Genomic DNA, 20,998 nt, shown 5'->3' on the forward strand with positions numbered 1-20,998 from the left:
GTGGCAGCTGTTGTTACTTCACTGGCACTGGAACTATTTCGGCTGCTCTGAAGGAACTGTCAGTATTATTATTTACAGGTAGAAGGTGTTGGGTATCCTGCCCCTCACCCCACCCCCAGCAGCCCCAGGAACTATCCTGGTGGGGCCTGCAGCCACACAAGGCCCAGAGTTGTTGCCAGCTCCTGGGGGTTAGAGCCCATGCGTGTGTGTGGGGGGGGGTGGGGGGTGGGTGCATGACAAACACACCCGGGTGCCATTCCAACAAATTCAGACTCTCCTTGTCGATAGGAGCACCACTTGCAGGACTTCTCAGAGCCTTTACAGGGCTGAAATTAGGTGTGGCTCACAGCATAAGACAGACAAGGAACCTCCTCTCTGGGGGCACAGACACAAACCAGGCAGAAACTCCATGACGAAGGGGGCTGCAGAAGCCCAGAGATGCCTGATCCACCCAGACTGGGGATAGTCAGGGAGGGCTTCTTGGAGGTGAAGTTTGGGTTGTGAATGAAGATGGAGTCAGTCAGGGGAAGTGAGGATATAGCAGAGATGAGGCAAGAGAGAGTGGAGGGGAGGCCCGCCTGCGGGGAGCTGGAAGGAAGGGTATTGAGCCATGCAGGCTGTGGTGAGGATTTTGGCTCCCCATTGGGCAACTGGGAACGAGAGCAGGGGCAGGTAGGAGTGCTAGTCCAATGACAGCGAGAAGGCTCTGCTGGCCCAGGGGTCTGGGGAGGGACTGAAGGTGGGTGAGGGGCTGGGCACAGTGCCCCCAGGTGAAGCATTACTTATTTCCATTGTGTCCCCTCTTTGGGGACAGAATAGGGAGGGGCTCTGTGCCCTCTTTCCACACCCACTGAGGGCTTGAAATTTGGGTCACACCTCTCCTCGAGAATTCAGGAAAATCTAAGGGCACTCTTCTCAGGGAAAAACACACACACAGGTTTTCAGGTGACAGCCTTAGAAAAGCTCAAACCCTTGGACCCAGCAGCTCCCCTTCTAGGATTTATCCACAAGCCCCCCAGGGCAGAAAGATGGATGTGCAAGGTTGCTACGTGAATGGGGGTAGTAGGGCCTGGGCGGGAGGACGTAGGCCTTGGCGGGGCAGCATCTTAACTGGCGGGAAACGGAGGGAGTGGGAAGCAGATGGTTTTCACGTTTAAAATGTTAACTCACCTCCTGCAAAGCAGCTGTTTCTCCGTGGGACCCACCTTGATAGCTGACTGCTGTGCACGCCAGGGGGCACTGTGGCTCAATTTTTTTTCTCCCGGTTTCTTTGTGTGTTTTTTTGGCATCTGTAACTGGAGCTCAGATGACCCTGATTAGAAGCAGGGAAGTAGGTCAGGGATTTTTCAGTAGTTCTCAGCGGTCCCTTATTTTATAGCCACGTGATTTAATGTCTCCACACTAAAGACATTTTGTTGGTTCTACAAATACTCACGAACCCCCGTGGAGAGACAGAAGCTGGCATCATCAGGTCCCAAAGGGGTACCAGGCATGGCTCACACATTCCAGAGAATCTGCAAAACCCATGAGAATGAAACCCAAACTCCCCTCCCTGCATCCTGGAAGGTCCCTCCCTAACTGCATCTCCCACCATTCCCTCCCTCACTGGACTCCTGGCTGTTCCTCAGACACATCACACTTTTTGTGCCTCAGGACCTTTGCATGTGCCATTCTCTCTGCCTGCAATGCTGTCCCCCCAGATCACTTCACTTCTCTCTCCTTTCTTAGCTCAAATGTCGCTCCCTTAAAGAAGCTGCTACTTATCTCCTCACGGTATTTATAAGTACTTGGTGTGGTTTCTTTTTTCTTTTTTATTAGAGAAGTTGTAGGTTTACAGAAAAATCATGCATAAGATACCAAGTTCCCATAAACCACCCTATTATTGACACCTTGCATTAGTGTGGTAGGTTTGCTACAATTGATGGAAAAGCATTTTTATAATTGTACTATTAACTATAGTCCATGGTTTACATTAGGGTTCACTGTGTTGTCCTATGTTGTTTGCTTTTTTATTTTTAATTTATACTCTAGTAACATATATGCAACCTAAAATTTCCCCCTTTGAGCCACATTCAAAAATGAAATTCAGTCATGTTAATTACATCCACAATGTTGGGCTACCATCACCATCCATTCCCAAATCCATTTTCCAGTATGGTTGCTTTTGGGTTCTCTTTCTGTCCTGTGGAATGGGCCCCATTCTGGATTTGACTGGTTGCTTCGTGACTTCATGATAACGTGTTCCGTAACCCCCCACCCCACCCTGCCCTGCTTTCTCTGTAAACAGGTCGGTAGAGCTACAGGTTTGATTAGAGTCAGGTTTGATGGTAAGCAAGACTATTTGACCTGTGAGGCTGGGGGCTTCCTGTTGTGTGGCATCAGCTGGTCAGTAAAGTCTGCTTGGCCCTGGTTTCATGTCACTGTGATTGATCTGTGGGTCTGGGAGGTGTCCCCCTGGGCCCTGCAAATCTCCCTCTTGAGCTGTCGGCAGCCCTCAGTTCTCAGTGCTTCCATCCCTTGCTTCCTGAAGGTCCTTTTCCAACTCTTACCGTTCTTTCTGCTGGAATTAGCTGGAGTTTTCCAATGACAAACTTCCCCTCAGCAACTGGTTGCTTTGGACAGAAGGTAGCAACCTATTAAATTTTCTTAACGTATGATTTTTGGGATGCCCAGGAGGCACCTGGACATGTGAGGTCCGGGATGGGGACAGGTCTCAGGGTCACCAGTGGTCATGTTGTCAGCATATAAGAAGCATCCAGCAATCACTAGCTGCCACCGTTACTATTATGGTTGTTGTTATTATTAACTCAGCACTCTAACAGGGCCCACTCTGGGCTGGGTGGTGATTCCCAGAGTGTGCTGAGAAGGAGGGACCCAGTCACTGAGGAACAAGATTCCTTGGGCTGACATCAGTGCTTTGCAAAGTTCGATGGCACACCCAGGATGAAGTGAGCGTCTGCATTTAATTATCCCCATTACAGGGTGGGAGTTCTCTGCCCCATGATATAGGGGAGCCTCTTGTGGAACTCCTAAAAACCTATGAAGGCCCCAGACAAAGTGGACCAGCTGGCTAGACTGGAAGGGGTGGTGGGATGGTAGCATCGGGCAGAGGAAGGGAGCAAAGTACGAAGTTCTGGAAGCCTCCACAGGGGTCTCAGTGGCCCCAGGCAGGAAAAGGAAGTGACTGTGATGCAACAGAGAACTTTTGAGAGCCCAAGACCAAGGATGACCAGGTCTGGACAAGGAGATCTTTGGTTCTGAGGATGTGAACATGTTGGCCAAGGAATGTTCATGGAAGTGACAAAAGCAAAGAAAGGATAAAGCCAGAGTCCTGGGGGAATTGAGGAAGCAAGCGGGGGGGGGGGGGGCTCACCCTACCCACCCCTTTTTTGTAAAGTTGCTCAAATTCTTAAAACACAAGTTAACCAACAGCTGCTGACAAGAACATTGTGAAAAGGCATCTGGGTGAGGAAATTGCCCTGTAAGTGGGAAGGTTCTGTCCCAGAGGGGCCAAGATGGGGTCCCCAGGGCCAGGACAGGAAAGGGAAGCCCTGGCTAAGGGCCCCTCCACTTGGGTGTCCATAGTTCCCCTTTGAGATGGCTTGGGGTCTATCTCTATTGGTGGCTAGGGAAGTTGCAGGAAAATCATGATACTGAGAGGTGACGTTTATGAAGCATTTACTGGTTGCTGTGCCCAGCTCCATATGCATGCAAAGTCCTTCCTTAATCCTTGCCTCGGCTCTGAGTGTTAAGTCAATAATAACCCTCGCATTTCAAAGATGGGGAAACTGAGGCCCAGCAATGCTAAGCCACCCGCTCCCAGTCACACAGCTGGTGTAAAGTGGCCAAGCTAAGACTTGATCCTGAGAAGGGGGCTTCCAGCCCCCCTTGTGTGTAACTAACACACTTTCCTTGAATCTCCTCCAGCTCAGTGTTTGTTGCTTCGGCGCCCTGGGCAGGGCTGGGACAGCGGGTAAGGCAGGGCCTCAAGAGGTGGGCTGGGTGGACAGGAGAGGGAGGGAGAGGCAAGAAAGTGGTTCCTGCCCCTCTAGACTTTGCCCTCCATGCATATCCACCCAGCCCTGGGGTGCTGTCAACCCCAGGGTGTGGGTAGAGGAAAGCAATGGTTAAGAGTAAACTGTGGCACAAGACTGAATCAGGATCTGAAGGATCTGGCAGTGTGACTTTGCAAAAGTGGCTCAACCTCACCAACCTTCACTTTCCCCCATCTGTAAAATGGGGCTAAGGACGCGGGGCTGCTGGGACAAGTCAGGGAGGTGATGCACATAGAGGCTGAGAAGTCAGGGCGGCACTTGATTTTATTCCAGGAAGCTGTGGCCAGAGCCCCCTACCCGACCCCATTCTCTTGCGTTGACAGTTCCTCAAACGGGAGTGGTGTGGGTTACTTCATAAACTTCCGTCCGCAGCACTCCCCTTGCCCCCAATTTCTTGGTTATTCCTGGGGACTAGGAATGAGGGGGGACCTTTCATTTTACATACTTCTGTATTTGATTTTTTTTTAAATTTTACTTCTGTATTTAATTTTTTTGAGGAATTGTTTTTCTTTGTCATTTCTTTAAAAGACTCTAAAGGAAAAAAAATAAATGTTGAAGGAATATTCTCCAAAGAATATTGCTTTTTTTTTTTTTTTTTTTTTTTTAAAGCTGGACCAGTGACTGGGACAATCCAGGGAGATGCCTCCCCCTTCCCCTTTGAGTGCTGAAATGTGCAGGTCCTGAAGGATGACAGCCTGGGTTCAAATCCAAGCTCCTCCATGGTGTGGCTGCGTGACCTCAGATGAGTCACTTGGCCTCCGTGCCTCAGTTTCCCCTTTTCTGAAGCAGAAGTGATAGTGCTACCTACCTCCCTGGGCAGTTGTGGCAATGAAATGAGGTCATGCATGTGACTTGCTCAACATAAGGTTAAGCATTCAACAAATAGATGTGATCGTTCCAAGGCCCCCTGAAGTGACGAATATGCCAGATTCCAGCAGGGGCAGAGCCTTTAAGGCTCCAAGGACTCCCTACCCCTGGCAGGAACACTGAGCACTGAGGGCAGGTCTCTGTTGAGGAATGTCTGGGGTGAGCTTGACACCTCCATGATTTTCACCATCAGCCTCAAGGCTTTTGCTGTCCTTCTTACCCCAGGCACAGTCTGGCCCCAGCCAGTGCCCACAGAGGGTCGAGGAAAGAAACACTGGTTTCCACCTTCCAGAGAGGGCTCCCACCACACGGAGGATGGCAACCCAGGTTTGCAGGTGTCAGGGTCGCCAACGAAAGCTCGACTCACCCTGGCACTAGAAGGAACACAGCTTTACCCACACAGAGAAGAGACCGAGCAAGGCCAGCTTCACTTGTGGGCACCAGTCGCCTATGGCCAGCGTCTTTACCCAAAACCAATGCAGAAAAATGATACACATGCACCCCTGATGTGCTGCTCCCTCCACGCAGGAAGCAGAGATAGCAGCAGGCTTGGCCCCGTGATCACGTGCCAAATGCTCAGGGCAAAAGGGAGAAGTATGTGCTGCAGACCCCTCTGGAGGTCAGCCCCCCATTCATCATCCGTCTCAGGCGCCAGAGTTCATCCATGGGTCACAGGGAAAGGTGGCAGGTTGCGCTCAGATTCCACACAGAGCCAGCTGCAGCCTGTCTTCCCCCAACCTTTCCTCCTGGCAGATTCCAGCCTCCCATTCTGCAAGGTGGTTCCTCCATAAACTGTTTATGTAAACAAAGCCCGATTCTCCACCCTTTTGCTAAAGAACTCTGGCAGCTTCCAAGGCTTTTTAATCTATTCTCCCTCGTGCACAGAGGAGCGGAAGCTAGTGTCAATGATTCTTTTCTGATTTGGCGGAGCACCTGTCACCACGACACTGTCAGCAGACATCTTATGAAGGCGACCAATCGGAGGCTCAGGTTTCCTCTGAAGGTCACTTTCATGGAACATGGCAACAGTTTCTAGTCTTCAGAGTTCTACAAATGCCCTTTGTTCAAATAACACTTCAAGGACAGATGTATATTAACAGAGCAGAGAACAAGCTGGTTAACAGCAATGAATAATTCACAAAGTCTCCACTGCACAAGAAACCAGTTGTGTGGGGGCAGAAAGATTCTTTCTGTGGCTTCAGGGGAGAAGGAGGCCATTTCCGACATGTCTTTCAGAAACTTTTTACAAATTATAATTTAAATTATAAGTATTTGGTGGTGATGGTTACAGAACTGCCTGCATTTGTTGACATCCATAGAACTCACTAAAAAGGGTGAATTTTACACCTTTTTTGTATGTAAATTACACCTTAATAAACCTGGTTAAAAAAAATACTTGAGAAAACAAAACATTCATGCAGCCTACAGGTATACACATTCTTCAAAATGCACCAAGCTGAACACTTAAGAAAGCTGCATTTTATTGTATCTAAATTATACCTCAGTAAAGTTGATTTTAAAATTATAAGTATGTGATTGTTCTATTGCATTTTTAAAAGGCTTGGCTCTGGAATTTCATTAGAGTGCATTAAGAGTAAAATTAAGACCACTAGAACTCAGTTTCATTGGTAGAAATCAGGGGATTAAAAGGATTTTGTTTTTTGAGAGAGAATTAAGAAATTTTTGTGCATTAGAGGATACTGTCAAGATAGTGAAAAGACAACCCACAGAATGGGAGAAAATATTTGCAAGTCATATATAAGAGTCTAGTATCCAGAATATATAAAGAACTTCTCTAACTCAATAACAATAAAGCAAGCAATCCAATTTTAAAATGGGCAAAGAATTCTCATGCATTGCTGGTGAGAGTGTAAAATGGCGCAGCTGCCGTGGAAAAGTCTGGCATTTCATCAAAAAGTTAAACATAGAACTATCATAGGATCCTACAATTTCATTGCTTTAGTAATAGAGGGTCTTAACCATTTTAAAATGTACAAATCAGAGGCACTAATCACTTCTGCAATGTTGTGCCACCATCACCACCATCCATTACCAAAATGTTTTCATCATCCCAAACAGAAACTCTGTGCCATTTAAGCAATAACTCCCCATTCCCCTCCCTCCCTCAGCTACTGGTAACCTCGAATCTACTTTCTGTCTCCGTGTATTTACTTAGTCTAGGTCTTTCCTGTCCAGTGGAATCATACAATATTTGTCTTTATATGCCTGGCTTATTTCACTCAGCATAATGTTTTCTAGGTTCATCCATGTTGTAGCATGAATCAGCGCTTCATTCCCTTTTATGGTTGAATCATTCCATTGTATGGATACAGCACATTTTGTTTATCCATTCGTCTGTTGATGGACACTTGGGCTGTTTCCACCTTTTGGCTATCGTGAATAATGCTGCTGTGAATGTTGCTGTATATGTATTTTTTGAGTCCCTGCTTTCAATTCTTTGATACCTAGGAGTGAGATTGTCGGACCACATGGGATTCCAGGAGAAATCAAATATCTTGGCAATGTGACCACAATGAATTAAAAATACCTCTGGAGGAACATGCACTCTCACAGACTCAGGAAGTAGAGTACAGGCTACCAAAGGTGGGGGGTGGCAGGAGCAATGGGGAGTGAATGCTAAATTAGTGTAGGGTTTCTGTTTGGGGTGAAGGGAAATTTATAGTAATGGATGATGGTGAGGGTACTACAACATTGTGAATATGACTAGTCCAACAGAATGGTATGCTTGGGAGGGGTTGGGATAGGAAGATTTATGTTGTATATATGTTTCTGCAATTAAAAAAAAAAGAAAGTAAAGAGACAATGACAGGGCCTTGTCCTGTGAAATACCAAAAAAAAAAAAAAAAAAAAAAATACCTCTGGAGGCTTGTCTTCTGCAGCTTTCAGGGATTGTTCTCCAGTTTTACTTAAGTCCCAGACATTCGGTCCACAGGAAGCCAAAATAGTTGCAATGTGAGGTGACCACTGAACCTGGAATACCTCATCCTTTTGTGATTCAAAGGAATGCAACTGGAGTTTCCAATTTCTCAGATCCCACAAGGCAAGTCTGTCAGCTGAACTCACCGTAAGGATTGAAAGAGAGGCAGTTCATTTCAGCAGTGTGAGAACCAAGTGAGTGCCTCAGTTTGGAAGTATTGTTTGAACAAGTACCCAGGATCATAAGTTTCTGATCATCAGCAACTGACCCAAACAGGGACTCATGGAGGAGAGGTGGGGAAATATCTACTACCACTGCCATGTGCCCTGTTAAGATGGTCTTTGCATCCAACACTTTTCCTTCCTCTGCAATGGCACTGATGTCCCATAAGCAGATGGTATGGTCATCAGAAGCCCTAAGTAAGTGCCTTCTTCATGTTTGATCTTGATTTCTATTTCAATGCTTCCACTAACTGAGCCAAAACCTCCCAATTCTCTTTTCTCACAGTTTTGGTGTGATTCATCAAACTGAGCATTATCATTAGGAAGTGCAAACTGGCAGGTGGTTTTGTTTACCTGATGTGCGTGTGTCCCCAGGACAACTTGATGAATGCTGAAATCTTTCTCTTTGGATCTGGTTACATCTGGAAGCCACTGTACCATTAGATGGGTCCACTCATGGGTCATCACCAAATCATAAAGAAAAGGAGTGTTCTTCTTTCATATTTTGTACTTGTTGATCAAACATTCTTCCTCTGCACCATCAATGGCTGCTTCCTGGTTGGCCATGGCGGGCAGGTGAGCTGGAGGGGATCCAGGGGTTGAGCATTACCGACGGGCAGGGAAGCTGCTGGCACATGCTGTGTACGCACACAACCTATATCGTCTCCTGCTGCCCCTTCATATGCTTTTCACATGTCATTAAATAGCATTATTATTTCTTTTTCCCCACCAGTCTAGCTTATGGGCCATACAATAACAGACAGTGGGCTGCACTTGGCTCACAGGCCATAGTTTGCCAAACCCTGCTGTAAAGTGTTCAGTTGATGGAATAAACCACAATTTTATTTATCCTTGGCATTTGAGTATAACCACAGGAAGATTATTCTAGTCATGTTTGCTCCCCCCACCCCTGCACCCAAATCTCATTTCTTCACCTCTCCCTTAGACCATGGCTCCTGGTATTAACCAACCTCTCTCCACCCCACGGGAACTTCCTCCTAGACTAGTCCCAGCCCAGATATGGGAAAAGAGAGAACTCTTAAAGGGCACACGGCAGGGTACACCTTCCCCCACCCTGAAGCAGACCATTGGCCCCGGATGTGGGAAGGGAGGGCCAGGGACCAAGAGATTTGTTAACCAAGACAGGAAACCCCACAACCCAGAGACCTTAAAAGGGGAGGCTGTGGCAGGGGCTCCATAATCCCTGTCCCAGATTTGGCCTGCTAAGTCCACGGAGAGACGGTAAGTGGTAGCTGCTTTGCCCCCTGTCTGGGGCAAAGCTGAGCCTTCAGCCCTGAATCCCCACAGGGTCCTGGAGGTCCAGATTTGACACCTGCATGGGCACGGCCCTCCCCAGGATGGGAAGAGGCTGACCCAGCTCTGGGTCTCTGACAGCACCTGCACGATGAAGGCTCTCTCCCTTCTCCTCCTCCTCCCTGTCCTGGGGCTGCTGGTGTCCGGCAAGTCATTGTGTCCTGTGGACGAAGCCATCAATCAGAAGATCCAGGAGGGCATCAGCTCCCAAAGTGAGGACCCCCAAGCCCACCCTTGTCGATGGCCTCAGAGGCCCCTGTGGTCCCTGATGAAGATTGGCCTCAATCCAGCCCTCCACCTGCAGCCCAACCCCATTCCCAACCTCAAACCAACTCCACTCCCAAACTCAAACCCAACCCCAACCCAGCCCCAACCAAAACATCAACCTGAAATTCAGCCCAACTACAACCTCATCCCCAGCTCCACTCCCAATCCAAAACCAATCCAGCCCCACCTTTAACCATAGCTCCAAACCGAACCCCAATGTTAACCCCAAACCCTCCTTTACTCTCAAACCAGTGTGAGGACAGAGGACCCTGAAAGGTTGTGAGCTCCCCATCATGTGGGCTCTCTGCCAGGGCCTGGACCATCTGGGTCTTCCCCAGGAGAGTTTTCTTAACCCTCTGCCTGTCTCCAAACCACCAAGGCCTGAGGATGGGGGGGGGGGGGCGGACAAATCCATCTTACAGCCCCTCCCTTCCTCCCTCCCTCCTGCAGTTCTTGGTGCAGTTAAGGACCTTCATCTGAACTGCCAAAGCGTCAGCGCCAGGGGGGACTTGGTCACCTGTCCTGCAGGTGAGTGCACAATTCTGGTGTCCAGGTCCCTTGCTCTGTTCCAATTTCCCCGGGAAGCACCCCTACATCCCAATGCACCCCTACATCCCAATGCCCAATCTCTCTCTTGAGGACCCCGAAGTCCAGGCCTCCACTTCCCTAGGGTCCTGGTATCCGGGGCCCAGCCCTGGGACCCCATTTCTACAGGACCCACCCGCCCCACCTGTGCAGCGCCTACGCCCCAGCGTCCGAGGCTCCCCTCCCCCAGCCTCCCAGCTCCAGGTCCTCCGCTCCCTCCCGCAGGATTCTCGGTCACCGGCTGCACGTGTGGCTCAGCCTGTGGCTCGTGGGACGTACGCGCCGAGACCACATGCCACTGCCAGTGCGCAAACATAGACTGGACCGGCGCGCGCTGCTGTCGCCCACAGATTGCCTGAGGACGCGCATGCGCAGCGCAGGCCGGGGTTGGGGGGTGGGGCAGGCGTCGGAGGGGCGGGGCTGGAAATAAACCTCACGCTGTTGGAGGGGATTCGAGCCCTGCGCGGTTTCTTTTGTGGGGTGTAGGGGAGTATCTGGCGTCTCCAGGAAGAGTCGGGCGCGTAGGTGCTGGGCTGGGGGCCCCCTTCCTCCCGCGTTGCCCCCCCACACCTACCTCCGAGAATGGGGCCCCAGCTTCCTCTCATGACACCCTACGCCAGGCCCATGGCCGCCTTCGGGAGGGGAAGTGCGTCTTGCCTTTGAGGCCCCTTTGACGGTCACCCTTGGGTCTCAGGCCTCCCAAGAAATTGCGGAGTCATTCTCGGCACTCGGAGACTCCATCTATCGTCTGGGTCAGTCCTGGTGATCCACCCAACTAGGACGCCTCGGACCCTCGGGGGCCCCAAGCTCCCAGCAGACACCCCCAACCCCACCCCCGGTCAAGGACGCATTTGCAAAGCAATTACTACCAGTGGTACACAGGAGGTGTATACACCCTCATGAACACCAAGCTGTGAAAATATTACCTGACCAAGACGGTGGATACTTTTGCCCGATGCGCTCAAATGACCAATTCCTGAGACACCAGGGTTTCAAAGACAGAAAGTTTTATTGCTAGGCACTAAGCTGGAGAACAGATGGCCTATGGGTCCAGAATCTGTCTCCCCGAAGTGCAGTAATTCTGATAGTTTTATAACATTAAAAGATGGGCAGATTTTAGGATAAAAGAGTACAATGTCTCCAGATGATGTAATTAAAAGTGATCTAATTATTGAGCATGCTCAGACTGATTACATGCTTAGTCACAGAATGTATGTAAGAAAATGGCAGCCTTAATATGATGATGGGTGTGATTTTTAGTATTATAACGAGGTATAGATGACTTGTAGGTTAAAGTCTAAGCTACTACACATGTCAGGAAGGCCCATTTTTGTCAGATCCAGCTTCGGTTATCAAGATAACTTTGGACTTGGGGTGGGTTAGTTCTGGGCTGACCCAAGACCCTTCATTAATAAACATTAGGGGCTATCTTCAGTGATCATAAAATTTAAAGTTGAAAAACTGGATAAATGGGTACAAGTGAAGGTTAGTCACAAGGTTATTACAATCACAAGGGTGCAAGATAAAGGCTATACAATCATTATCAGAGATCAAGGCAGCTAGATTACAGTTCAGATTTCAGATATTTCCCTCCACCTACTCTAATATACCATGAAGTGAAAAGGAATATCTATATAATGATTCAGTAATCATCATCAGTCCTTAAATCTAACTACTCAGTTATAAAAGCACAGTGTTTTGCTACTGGTTGTATCCCTGGCAATTGGAACAGCATGGCACATAGTAGGTGCTCAGTAAATGTTTGTAGAATAAATATGTTGGAAATTAAGTGGTACCTGTAAGGGAATAAATGCTTACTTGGTTCTGGAGGAGAAAAGAATTTATTTACAATCTTGCAAGAATGGGCACACAGCCAGAAAGGTGGTAGGCAGGCATGCCAAAAAAAGAACATGGAGATAGTTATATCCTACACCTAATATGTAGGTCCCTCCCCTGTTTCCCCATTGGCTGGGTACTCCAGAGGTTACAGCCTATCCGAGAGAGCTAACTAGCCCATCTTTGAGATTTTTGAATTGTCCAGCCTATCCGAGAGAGCTCATCCAGTTTAAATTTCCCACTGAGAGTTCCTGCCTTTGACCATACTCCCACATTCTTTTATATTCCAGTAACCCTGGTTATCTTTCCCATATAAGGAACTGGCGCTGATTCTAGACTAATGTCACAGCACTCTCTCTCTTTTTCCTTCCCCTCATTACGGGGCTAGTTTAAGCCAGCTCTTCCACCCAATCTCCATTTTCTCTATTCCATGTGGCCTTTATGTGAAAGCTAAACTTAACTCTTTCTTACAAATAACCACATGTACACTCAGACACACCACCCAGGAGCATGTGCTATGTGTACACACACAGTTACACAGCCTGGTTACCGTGATCACACAGGGATGGGTTCACAGACATGTATCCACAGACACACACTGAAAAAAGTGATACCAGACAGAAGCATGGGTTTTCTGCCCAATGCGCATAACAGCCAATCCATGATCCCAGATATTCAAAGAGAGAGTCAGTGCTAGGCATGAAGCAGGAGATCAGATGTCTTATTGGCCTAAAAATCTGTCTCCCTGAGTCTAAGGAGTTCACGGTTTTTATGGATTCAAACAAGGGGAGATGGAGTTGTTAGCATTTCAATAACAAGTATAAGCAGAAATGATTTACAAATGTGAAGGAGTGGAGCTTTGCTACAACTAAGCTAACCATTATAAGAGCAAGTCAGTGGTTAGTTCTGAGCTGACTAAAGTTCCTTCATTAACTTTCTGGGGTTGCTTTTGTGATTATAAGACTCTGGAGATGAAAACAACAACAACAACAGATAAATGGGGTACAAGTGGAAAGTTTCACAAGTTCACAAGATAAAGACTGTATAGTTATACAGTCATTATCAAAGATCAAGGCAACTGGATTACAATTCAACAATTTTGGGTATTTCCTTCTCACTATTCTAATACACTAGAAGGTAAAAACAAATATCTGTATATCAATTTGGTAATCATAATCATTTCTTAAATCCCAACTTCTTGGTTACAAACCCACCACACGTGTGCCCACAGACATAGGAAGGCCCTTGGAATGTGGACACACCCACAAAACTATAGACAGATCCATGAATGGGGCAGGCACAGGGACATGCAGGCCCATACGTGCCCCAGGGGCTTCCCACATCAAGGCCCCATCCCCGCCTGGACCAGCACCCAATGCCCTAGAAGGCAAACCCCCAGAATCCCTGCTCCGGCTCCCTGGGGATGCAAATCCAGATGATTCAGGTCCAGATCCCTGGGAATCCTGGTCCGGGAGTCTTAAAATCCAGCCCCTTCAAGATGCAGATAACAGACTTCAGAATCCCTAGTGCCCAATCTTGAAAGGGACTCCCAGATTCAAATGTCATGGTCTCCAGGAGCACACTCCAGGGGCTGGAGAATGGGTGATATAAGGTGGGGTCCTGGATCCTCATTTCACTGACACTACCACCTAAGATGATCCTTGGAGCCCACCCAGATCCCCAACCCAGGAATTCCCTTTCCAGTTCCTCCCTGTTGACCCTAATGAGGGGCCATGGGAGTTGGGCAGGATCACTGAAACTGGGGCCAGATAAGGTGGGTTCAGGTGCTCACAGCCTCTCTTCCCCTCACTGATATGAGATGGTGCTCTTTTGCCCCCAGACCCTAAACTCTAAACTTTAGAGAAAACTCCCTATATACTTTGTCCCCTTTATATTCCCAACTTTCAAAGTCAGATAAACACAAAGAAAGCTTTAAGACATTGTGATGGTTAATTTAAGACATTGTGATGTGTCAGCTTGAGTAGGTTATGTTATCCAGTTGTCTGGTCAAGCAAGTACTGGTCTGATTGTTATTGTGTGGGTATTTCATAAAAGGATTGGCATCTATAGTCAGTTGATTGCATCTACAACTAACAAAGGAGATTTCCTTCAGCAATGAGGGGAGTCTCTTCATCTAATCAGTGGAAGCCTTAAAGCAGGAACTGAGGATACCAGAAGTCAGAAAGAAGAATTTTTGCCTCTTCTTTGGTCAGCCAGCTTCTTCTAGGGAATACACCTTCACCTTCATCAGAATTTCCCGCTTGTGGCATACCCTACAGAGTTGGGATGTGCCAGATTTCAGAATCACCTTTCTTGAAGTTTCCAGCTTGCAGCCTGCCCTATGGAATTCAGAATTGCCAATCCCCATGGTCACCTGAATCAATTTCCATAATGAATCTTCTAGACAGACTATTGGTGCTTAAGTGCATAAATATGTATATTCTCTGTGTTAGCATGTGTACAAGTATGCAAATGAGTACATGATGTGCATCAGTGAGCAAAAGTGTGAATGAGGCTATTCAGCAGTGTGTGTGTACAAGTGAGGGAGTGCGTGTGAGTCTGAGTATGTGAGCAGATGTGTGGATGACAGTCTGTGCACAATCTGGCGGGGGTGGGAGGGCTGTTTAGGAATGTGCCTGGGTCTGTGGTCCCTGGGGTGGGGGAGAACCTGTGCCTCCAGGCTCCTTCAAAGCAGGGGGTGGGCGAATGGTTTTAGCCTCTGCCCCAGCGATGGGTGTGGAGTTCCAGTGGTTAGCTCCATTGCCTCACATCCGTTACCTTCCTCCACCGGGCCTCAGAGAAGGAGAACTTCTTGGGGTGGGACTGGGTGCGGGAGGTCTGGGGACCCAGGATTCTTGCTTCCAAGCCCAGCTGCCCTAGTAGAAAGGTGGGGCTCTGAGATCCCACAGCTTCCCTCCTGAGAAAGAAACACGCACACACGTGCATGCGTACCCACATACACTCGCATGCACACACACACACACACACACACACACACACACACACACACACACACACACACACACACACAGCTTCCCACTAAGTTCCTCACCATTTTAGTCCATCTCTGAGGCTAGGGGATTCCTTTCTTGGCCCTCCTCAAGACCTCTGGTTTCCTGAGATTGTCTTGATCTAGGGGGTGACGATGGGAGAGTCCTTGGTGCCTGAAGAGAGTTGATTGCCCCCTTTTCCTCCCCCTTCCACCCAATATTTCCTCATCTGTCCCTGACGTCTTCCGGTGGGTGGGGATGTGTGTGGACAGATCGGCAGGTCGGGGACCATGGAGGCTGAGGAAACTTCATGAACTAGGAGGTGAAGATGCAGACGGCAGAATTCAACAAGAAACAAAAGGGCCCAGCCAAAAACAAAGGTTAGGAAACTTGGGGTAGGGAGGAGAGGAGAGAAACCAAGAAGGAAAGGTTCAGATGGGAGAGGTAAGGCGAGCCCAGAGGCTGGCTCCTTCCCTTGCCTAAGATGTGTCTACGTGTGTGTGTGTGTGTGTGTGTGTGTGTGTGTGTGTGTGTGTGTGTGTCCCTCAAACACCCTCTGCTTAACCAAGATTTTAGTTCCTCTGACCTTATCTTTTACCACCAGATATTTATGTGCAGGAGAATACACCTTCATCGGAGTATCCTGCTTGTGGCATACCCTATAGAATTCGGATGTGCCAGATTTCAGAATCTCTGAGCCCTCCCCTGCTAAAGCCTGGGCAGGTTTCTACAACCCCTCCCACTGACTCACCCTACAGGTGCAGATGACCCTGACTATGAGAATGTCATCTTGACCTTCAGAAACCAGGGCCAGCCAAGGGGCTGTCATTCATCACCCAAGAGTCAGGGTAAGCCCATGCCTCAACCTTGGGAAGCAGTAGGTGGGAGGTCCTTGCAGGCAGTGGTGGGTGCAGCTTGGGGTCAGTGGTGTGGGGTGTGGGGTGTGGTGGCATCTGTTGTGACGGTGACAGAGCTGGGGATAGCTTTGCAGGGGGTGTTGGTGGTAGTTATCTGAACAGTTAGTGATGGTGCTGGAGACCTGGTGATGGTGTCAAGTGGAGGTTTGGGTGATGATGCTGGGGACAGTGAATGTAGGAGACAATGTGGTCGATCAGGAAGGCATAGGTGATAGGGCTGGTGATGGTGCTTGTGAGAAGCTTGCTTATGGGGACAGTGTTGGTGAGGGTGAAGATGAGAGGGCTGCTGGTGGTGTCAATGTTGGCTGTGACAGTGAGGCTGCGGTTGGTGGGGACAGCTTCTGGTGGTATTGGGAAGAGTGAATGTAGGTGACAGAGGTTTTAATGGTTTGAGGGAGGTGTTGGATGCTGGAGGTCACCTGGCCTGCCTCTCTGCCCCAGTCCCCACCCAGTCCACACCATCTTCAGACCTTGCCAAGATCCCACACTGGTTTCACAGAGCCATCACAAGCCTGTACATTCTTCTTGCTGTGATTTTTATCTTCTGCATCATTCTCTCAGCCTTGGTCCTGGTGAAGAGTGAGTTGTGTTTTTTGGGGGGTGGCCTGGGGCAGTAGAGAGGAATCCTCAGGAGCTGCGGTGGCCCAGTATTTCCCAGCTTCATGGGTCCTCCTGTCCCTTCCTGACAGATTCCGAGATGTCCCAGGAGCTGCTGGCCTTGAAACAGGAGCTGTGGAACAGTAAGGGGGGGACCTGAGAGAGCCCAGGAGGTTGGGGAGGGAGTAGGGGCTCCTGGGTGAGTAGGGTTGAGACAGACACCCCTGCTTCCATGCCCTCAGACTCCAACTTGGTGCGGGAATGTCAGGAGGAGCAGAAGACGGGCAGCGGACTTCTCCGGGAGGACATCCAGGAGACCAAGAACTTCATCAAGTCCAATTTCCGGGAAGGGAACGGGAAACTGGAGAAGCTTCAAGCAGGTGCCCTTGCAGATCTTGCCTCCAGTTGGCAAATCTGTATCCAAGCCTAATACAGGGCTGGGTGCTGGGGAATCAGTGGTGGCATGTTGGGGTCCCTGCTTCCCCAGGGTTTGCAGGGTGATGGATGTTGCCCTTAGACTCACCCAGGAGGTACTTAAATGCTCTGGGGACTCTGCGGCAGCCCAGGTTGGGGGTCAGATGGGGAGGGGCTTTCCAATGATAGTGGGGCCTTGTCAGAGGCTCTTTCCCATCTTCCTCCTGCCCCTTCCTACCCCAGAAGTGACTCAAATCAAGAATAGCATAGAGAAAATCCCTGAGACACTGGAGAAGAAGATGAATAAGCGTAAGCTGGGGCAGGGGGAGGTGGGCGAGGGTACAGCACCAGACACGGCTCCAGCTACTGTCTGACGTTGGGTCTCTTGCCCCTCCAGAGCCCATGCCTCAATAAATGAGGAGACATTACAGCAACAGTCTGCAGCTTGGAGAAGGGGCTGCACCTCCCAGTGAAGACAGGAAATGGAGGTCCCAGCCCAATCTGAACCTGCCTCACCCACCCCGCCCACCCCCCCATTCCCACATATAGAAATTCATGTGACATGGTGAATGAGTGTTGTGGAGTTGTGTAAGCATTTCTTGGAGAGTGGGCGTTTCAGCACAGCCCCCAGGAATGTGTTGCTCTGAGCCTGGATGGCACAGTGAGTGTAGTATGCATGCGTGGTTCACTGTACTTGTGATGTGCCTGTGTGCACTGCTGCATGTTGTGAGTGTAACCATGTCATGGTGGGTGGCTGTCAGTGAGTACCACAAAAATGTGTCCCTGTGAACGTGGGTGCTGGCGACATGTTGTTGTGTGCTTGCTTCACAAGCCTAAATATGTGTGTGTGTTGCAGTATGTTGCATGTGCAAGCATGGCGCAGTGGGGGTGTGTGGTATGCACCATGAAACGTGTCACTACGAACGTGTACCCCTGTGCTATTGTGAATGGGTGCATGTCAATGCGAATGCAGCCTGTTGATGTGATTACATCACCATGTGTGTTCAGAGCATATATGCGTGTGTCCATTTGTTTCTGCACTTGTGTTTTGTGACTCATGAAGATAAAATCCAAGGGAAAATCACGTGGCTTTCGGAGTTGTTGTTGGGGATTTGGTGGTGGTGGTGGGGGCATTGGAACCAGATGGGGAGAGTCTGTAAATGCTCAAACCTGGGGGCTGGGGCCAGTCACACATGGTGTGGACAAGAAACCAAGGGCTGGGAAATTGAGAATGGAGGCCCTGCGTATGTCCTTGTGTGGCCATGAATTGAGTTGCTGTGCCTCCAATCTTGTGCCCACAAGCACATGGTGTGTCCCCCCCCCAAGTGTGTATCTTCTCATAGATGTACATGTGCCCCTGTGCTCCCGAGTATACGTGTGCCCCCAAGTGTGCATAGCCTGAGAGGTACGATGTCTCCTAAGCCTATATGGACCCATGGACATACACGAGCCCCTAAGCAGATACCCACGGGTGTAAATGCACCCGCGAGTGTGTGCCCACGAGGTATATGTGCTCCTGAGTGTGTATCCATGAGGGTATGTGCCCCTAAATGTGCTATGCCCACGGATCAAGGATGTAAATGAACCCCTAAGAGAACGTGAGCCCAAGGCATACGTGTGCCCTTGAGCAGGTGTCCACGCGGGCAACTTTCCACCCGAGCATGAGCCCATCGAGGCCACCCCCATCCCGCTCCCGGCCGCGGGGAGCACAGCGATGGGAGCCGCGCCCCTAAGGCCTGCCCCACGGACACCAGCGACCCCACGTGCCCGCCCTTCGGAATCACCGCGCGCGCGCTCCGGTCCCACCGCGGCGCCTGCGCAAGCCGGGCCTTTTACGGCGCCGTAAAGCAGCTCGGCCGAGCCGGCGGCCGCAGTTTTTGGTGAGACCCTCCCCATCTGCCCGCGACCCCTGCCCTCGCCCGGCCTCGTCCGCACTCTACCCCTCCCCGCGGTCTGTGGGTCCTGTGCCAGGGTCTCGGGGTCCGCGGCCCCCGCTCGGCTCGGTTCAGCCTATCCAGGAGGGCCTCGAGGAGGGTCGGCTCCTTCTTGGATCGCGGCCCCGCTCCCCACCTTCCCGAAGGGACCTCGGCGGCCCTGGCTCAGCTCACCCACTCCCATCGCAGCCCAATGGGAGGGTCCCAAGACACCCCTCCCATCTAGCGCGCTCTGAGCCCTCCCCTCGGAGGCCGTGCCCGCCCGGGCGACGGCGTCCCGCAGTCCCCAGGGCACCTGCCTCCGGAGGCAGACCTGGATGGGGTGGTCTCGGCACCCCCAGGCCCCTCCCGCCCGGTGTCAGCATGGTGGGGGCAGGGTTCTCAGCTACCACTCCCGATTTCACCCCGGATGGCGGCTTCACCTCCGAGTGGGCGGGGGGGGGGGGTTGGCTATCACGGAACCCCTAAGATCCTCCAATCCGCTGCTCCACCCCACCCCTGTCCCTCCGCAGAGGCCCAAAGGGGAGGTTTCGGCGCCCCCTAGGGATCCTCACCAACAGCCCCTTCCCCATCTTCCCCTCCGACAGCAGTGGCCTCTGGCGCTGGGATGGGAGGATCGCAGCGCCTCCTCCTGGCTTTCCCAAAACCCCAGGTCTGACAGCCCGCCCCATCCCTCTAGCTTCTCACCATCCATGGGGATAGGGGGACTCCCATCGCCTTCTCCGGGCCCCCCACCCAGTCTTTCCTTCGAACGCAGGCCCCATCACGTTGCAGAGGAGGCGCGCTTCTTGTGTAACAAATTGGCATTGCTCAAGGGTACGGGATTCCTCAAACCCCCATCCCTCCCGGCCGCTCGTCTTGACACAGCCCTCCTTCCCGAGCCCGGTTCCTCTGGCTTTCCGCCGAGGGTGATAGGGGGTTCACTTCACCTGCCGGAAGTCAGCACTGCAGCTGCTCGGGCGCACGGTGGGGGGCGAACGATTGTCCGTGGGGTGGAGTTTCTTATCCTTGTCCCCTCCCTTGCCTTTGGTCTCCCCATGCACTGGTTCTCTAGTTAACATCACTGGTGGCCAAGAGGGCATGAAGGCGCTTTTCACGCACTGGAAATTGCCCAGGGCGCAAGGGACAGGTAGTTTCCAGCCTTTCCTTCTGGTCCCCCTCTCCTCCCACCTCATCCAAACCCTTACTCCTCCAAGTGTAGAAGTCCTTATCCCCCATTTATCCTTTGGTAGCTAGGCGCAACTGGAGGAGTTCCTTAGGCGCAGGCCCGTGTCCCCTTGCCTTCCATCCATCTCTTGCCTTGTGGGAAGTCAGCGCAGAAGGGCGCGATGGTGGGGGACCAGTTCCCAGCGCTCTCCCTTAGTTCCTGTCCACCCAGCCAGGCCTCTTCCCCATCGCCCTTGACCCGCCTGCTTTTGCCTCTCCCTGCAGGGGTGGCAGCGGCATGGAGGCACGTTTTACGCGCGGGAAGTCTGCGCTGCTGGAGCGCGCTCTGGCGCGGCCGCGCACTGAGGTGAGCCTGAGCGCCTTCGCGTTGCTGTTCTCCGAGCTGGTGCAGCACTGCCAGAGCCGTGTCTTCTCGGTGGCCGAGCTGCAGGCGCGTCTAGCCGCGCTGGGCCGCCAGGTGGGTGCACGCGTGCTGGATGCCCTGGTGGCGCGTGAGAAGGGTGCCCGGCGCGAGACCAAGGTGCTGGGTGCGCTGCTCTTCGTCAAGGGCGCGGTGTGGAAGGCCCTCTTCGGCAAGGAGGCCGACAAGCTGGAGCAGGCCAACGATGATGCGCGCACCTTCTATATCATTGAGCGGGAGCCACTTATCAACACCTACATCTCTGTGCCCAAGGAGAACAGCACACTCAACTGCGCCAGCTTCACGGCGGGCATTGTGGAGGCGGTGCTCACACACAGCGGCTTCCCTGCCAAGGTCACAGCACACTGGCACAAGGGCACCACGCTCATGATCAAGTTCGAGGAGGCGGTCATTGCCCGAGACCGGGCCCTGGAGGGCCGCTGAGCATTCCCCCTCCCCACACCCCGGAGATAAAGGATGCAGAGAGTCCTCTTCC

General features: G+C 51.0%; 3 protein-coding genes and 1 pseudogene across 6 annotated transcripts; 3 read left to right on the forward strand and 1 right to left on the reverse strand.

The window, feature by feature from the left end:
• Positions 1-889: 889 nt before the first annotated feature.
• LOC119525548 lies at positions 890-8,648 on the reverse strand (annotated as a pseudogene).
• A 516-nt stretch (positions 8,649-9,164) lies between these two features.
• On the forward strand, positions 9,165-10,698 carry RETN (resistin). Of its 3 annotated transcripts, none has more exons than XM_037824408.1 (4): positions 9,165-9,323; positions 9,477-9,607; positions 10,113-10,190; positions 10,473-10,698. In XM_037824408.1, the coding sequence occupies exons 2-4, from the start codon at positions 9,487-9,489 to the stop codon at positions 10,604-10,606; spliced, it is 333 nt and encodes a 110-aa protein (XP_037680336.1). In that variant the 5' UTR covers positions 9,165-9,323; positions 9,477-9,486; the 3' UTR covers positions 10,607-10,698. The 3 variants fall into 3 exon arrangements, with proteins under 3 accessions (XP_037680336.1, XP_037680337.1, XP_037680338.1); XM_037824409.1 differs by having other exon boundaries at positions 9,196-9,323; positions 9,390-9,607; XM_037824410.1 differs by having other exon boundaries at positions 9,232-9,323; positions 9,439-9,607.
• Positions 10,699-15,213: 4,515 nt separating this feature from the next.
• Positions 15,214-18,085, forward strand: MCEMP1 (mast cell expressed membrane protein 1). Of its 2 annotated transcripts, none has more exons than XM_037824427.1 (7): positions 15,214-15,453; positions 15,832-15,921; positions 16,432-16,569; positions 16,680-16,730; positions 16,830-16,967; positions 17,205-17,310; positions 17,399-18,085. In XM_037824427.1, exons 1-6 carry the CDS (start codon positions 15,402-15,404, stop codon positions 17,264-17,266), a joined length of 531 nt encoding a protein of 176 aa, XP_037680355.1. In that variant the 5' UTR covers positions 15,214-15,401; the 3' UTR covers positions 17,267-17,310; positions 17,399-18,085. The 2 variants fall into 2 exon arrangements, with proteins under 2 accessions (XP_037680355.1, XP_037680354.1); XM_037824426.1 differs by having other exon boundaries at positions 15,230-15,453; positions 17,245-17,310.
• Positions 18,086-18,733: 648 nt separating this feature from the next.
• TRAPPC5 (trafficking protein particle complex 5) lies at positions 18,734-20,998 on the forward strand. Its single transcript, XM_037824417.1, has 2 exons — positions 18,734-18,881; positions 20,367-20,998. The coding sequence occupies exon 2, from the start codon at positions 20,380-20,382 to the stop codon at positions 20,944-20,946; it is 567 nt and encodes a 188-aa protein (XP_037680345.1). The 5' UTR covers positions 18,734-18,881; positions 20,367-20,379; the 3' UTR covers positions 20,947-20,998.

The sequence above is a fragment of the Choloepus didactylus genome (genome assembly GCF_015220235.1).
Source record: "Choloepus didactylus isolate mChoDid1 chromosome 25 unlocalized genomic scaffold, mChoDid1.pri SUPER_25_unloc2, whole genome shotgun sequence".
Taxonomy (NCBI): domain Eukaryota; kingdom Metazoa; phylum Chordata; class Mammalia; order Pilosa; family Megalonychidae; genus Choloepus; species Choloepus didactylus.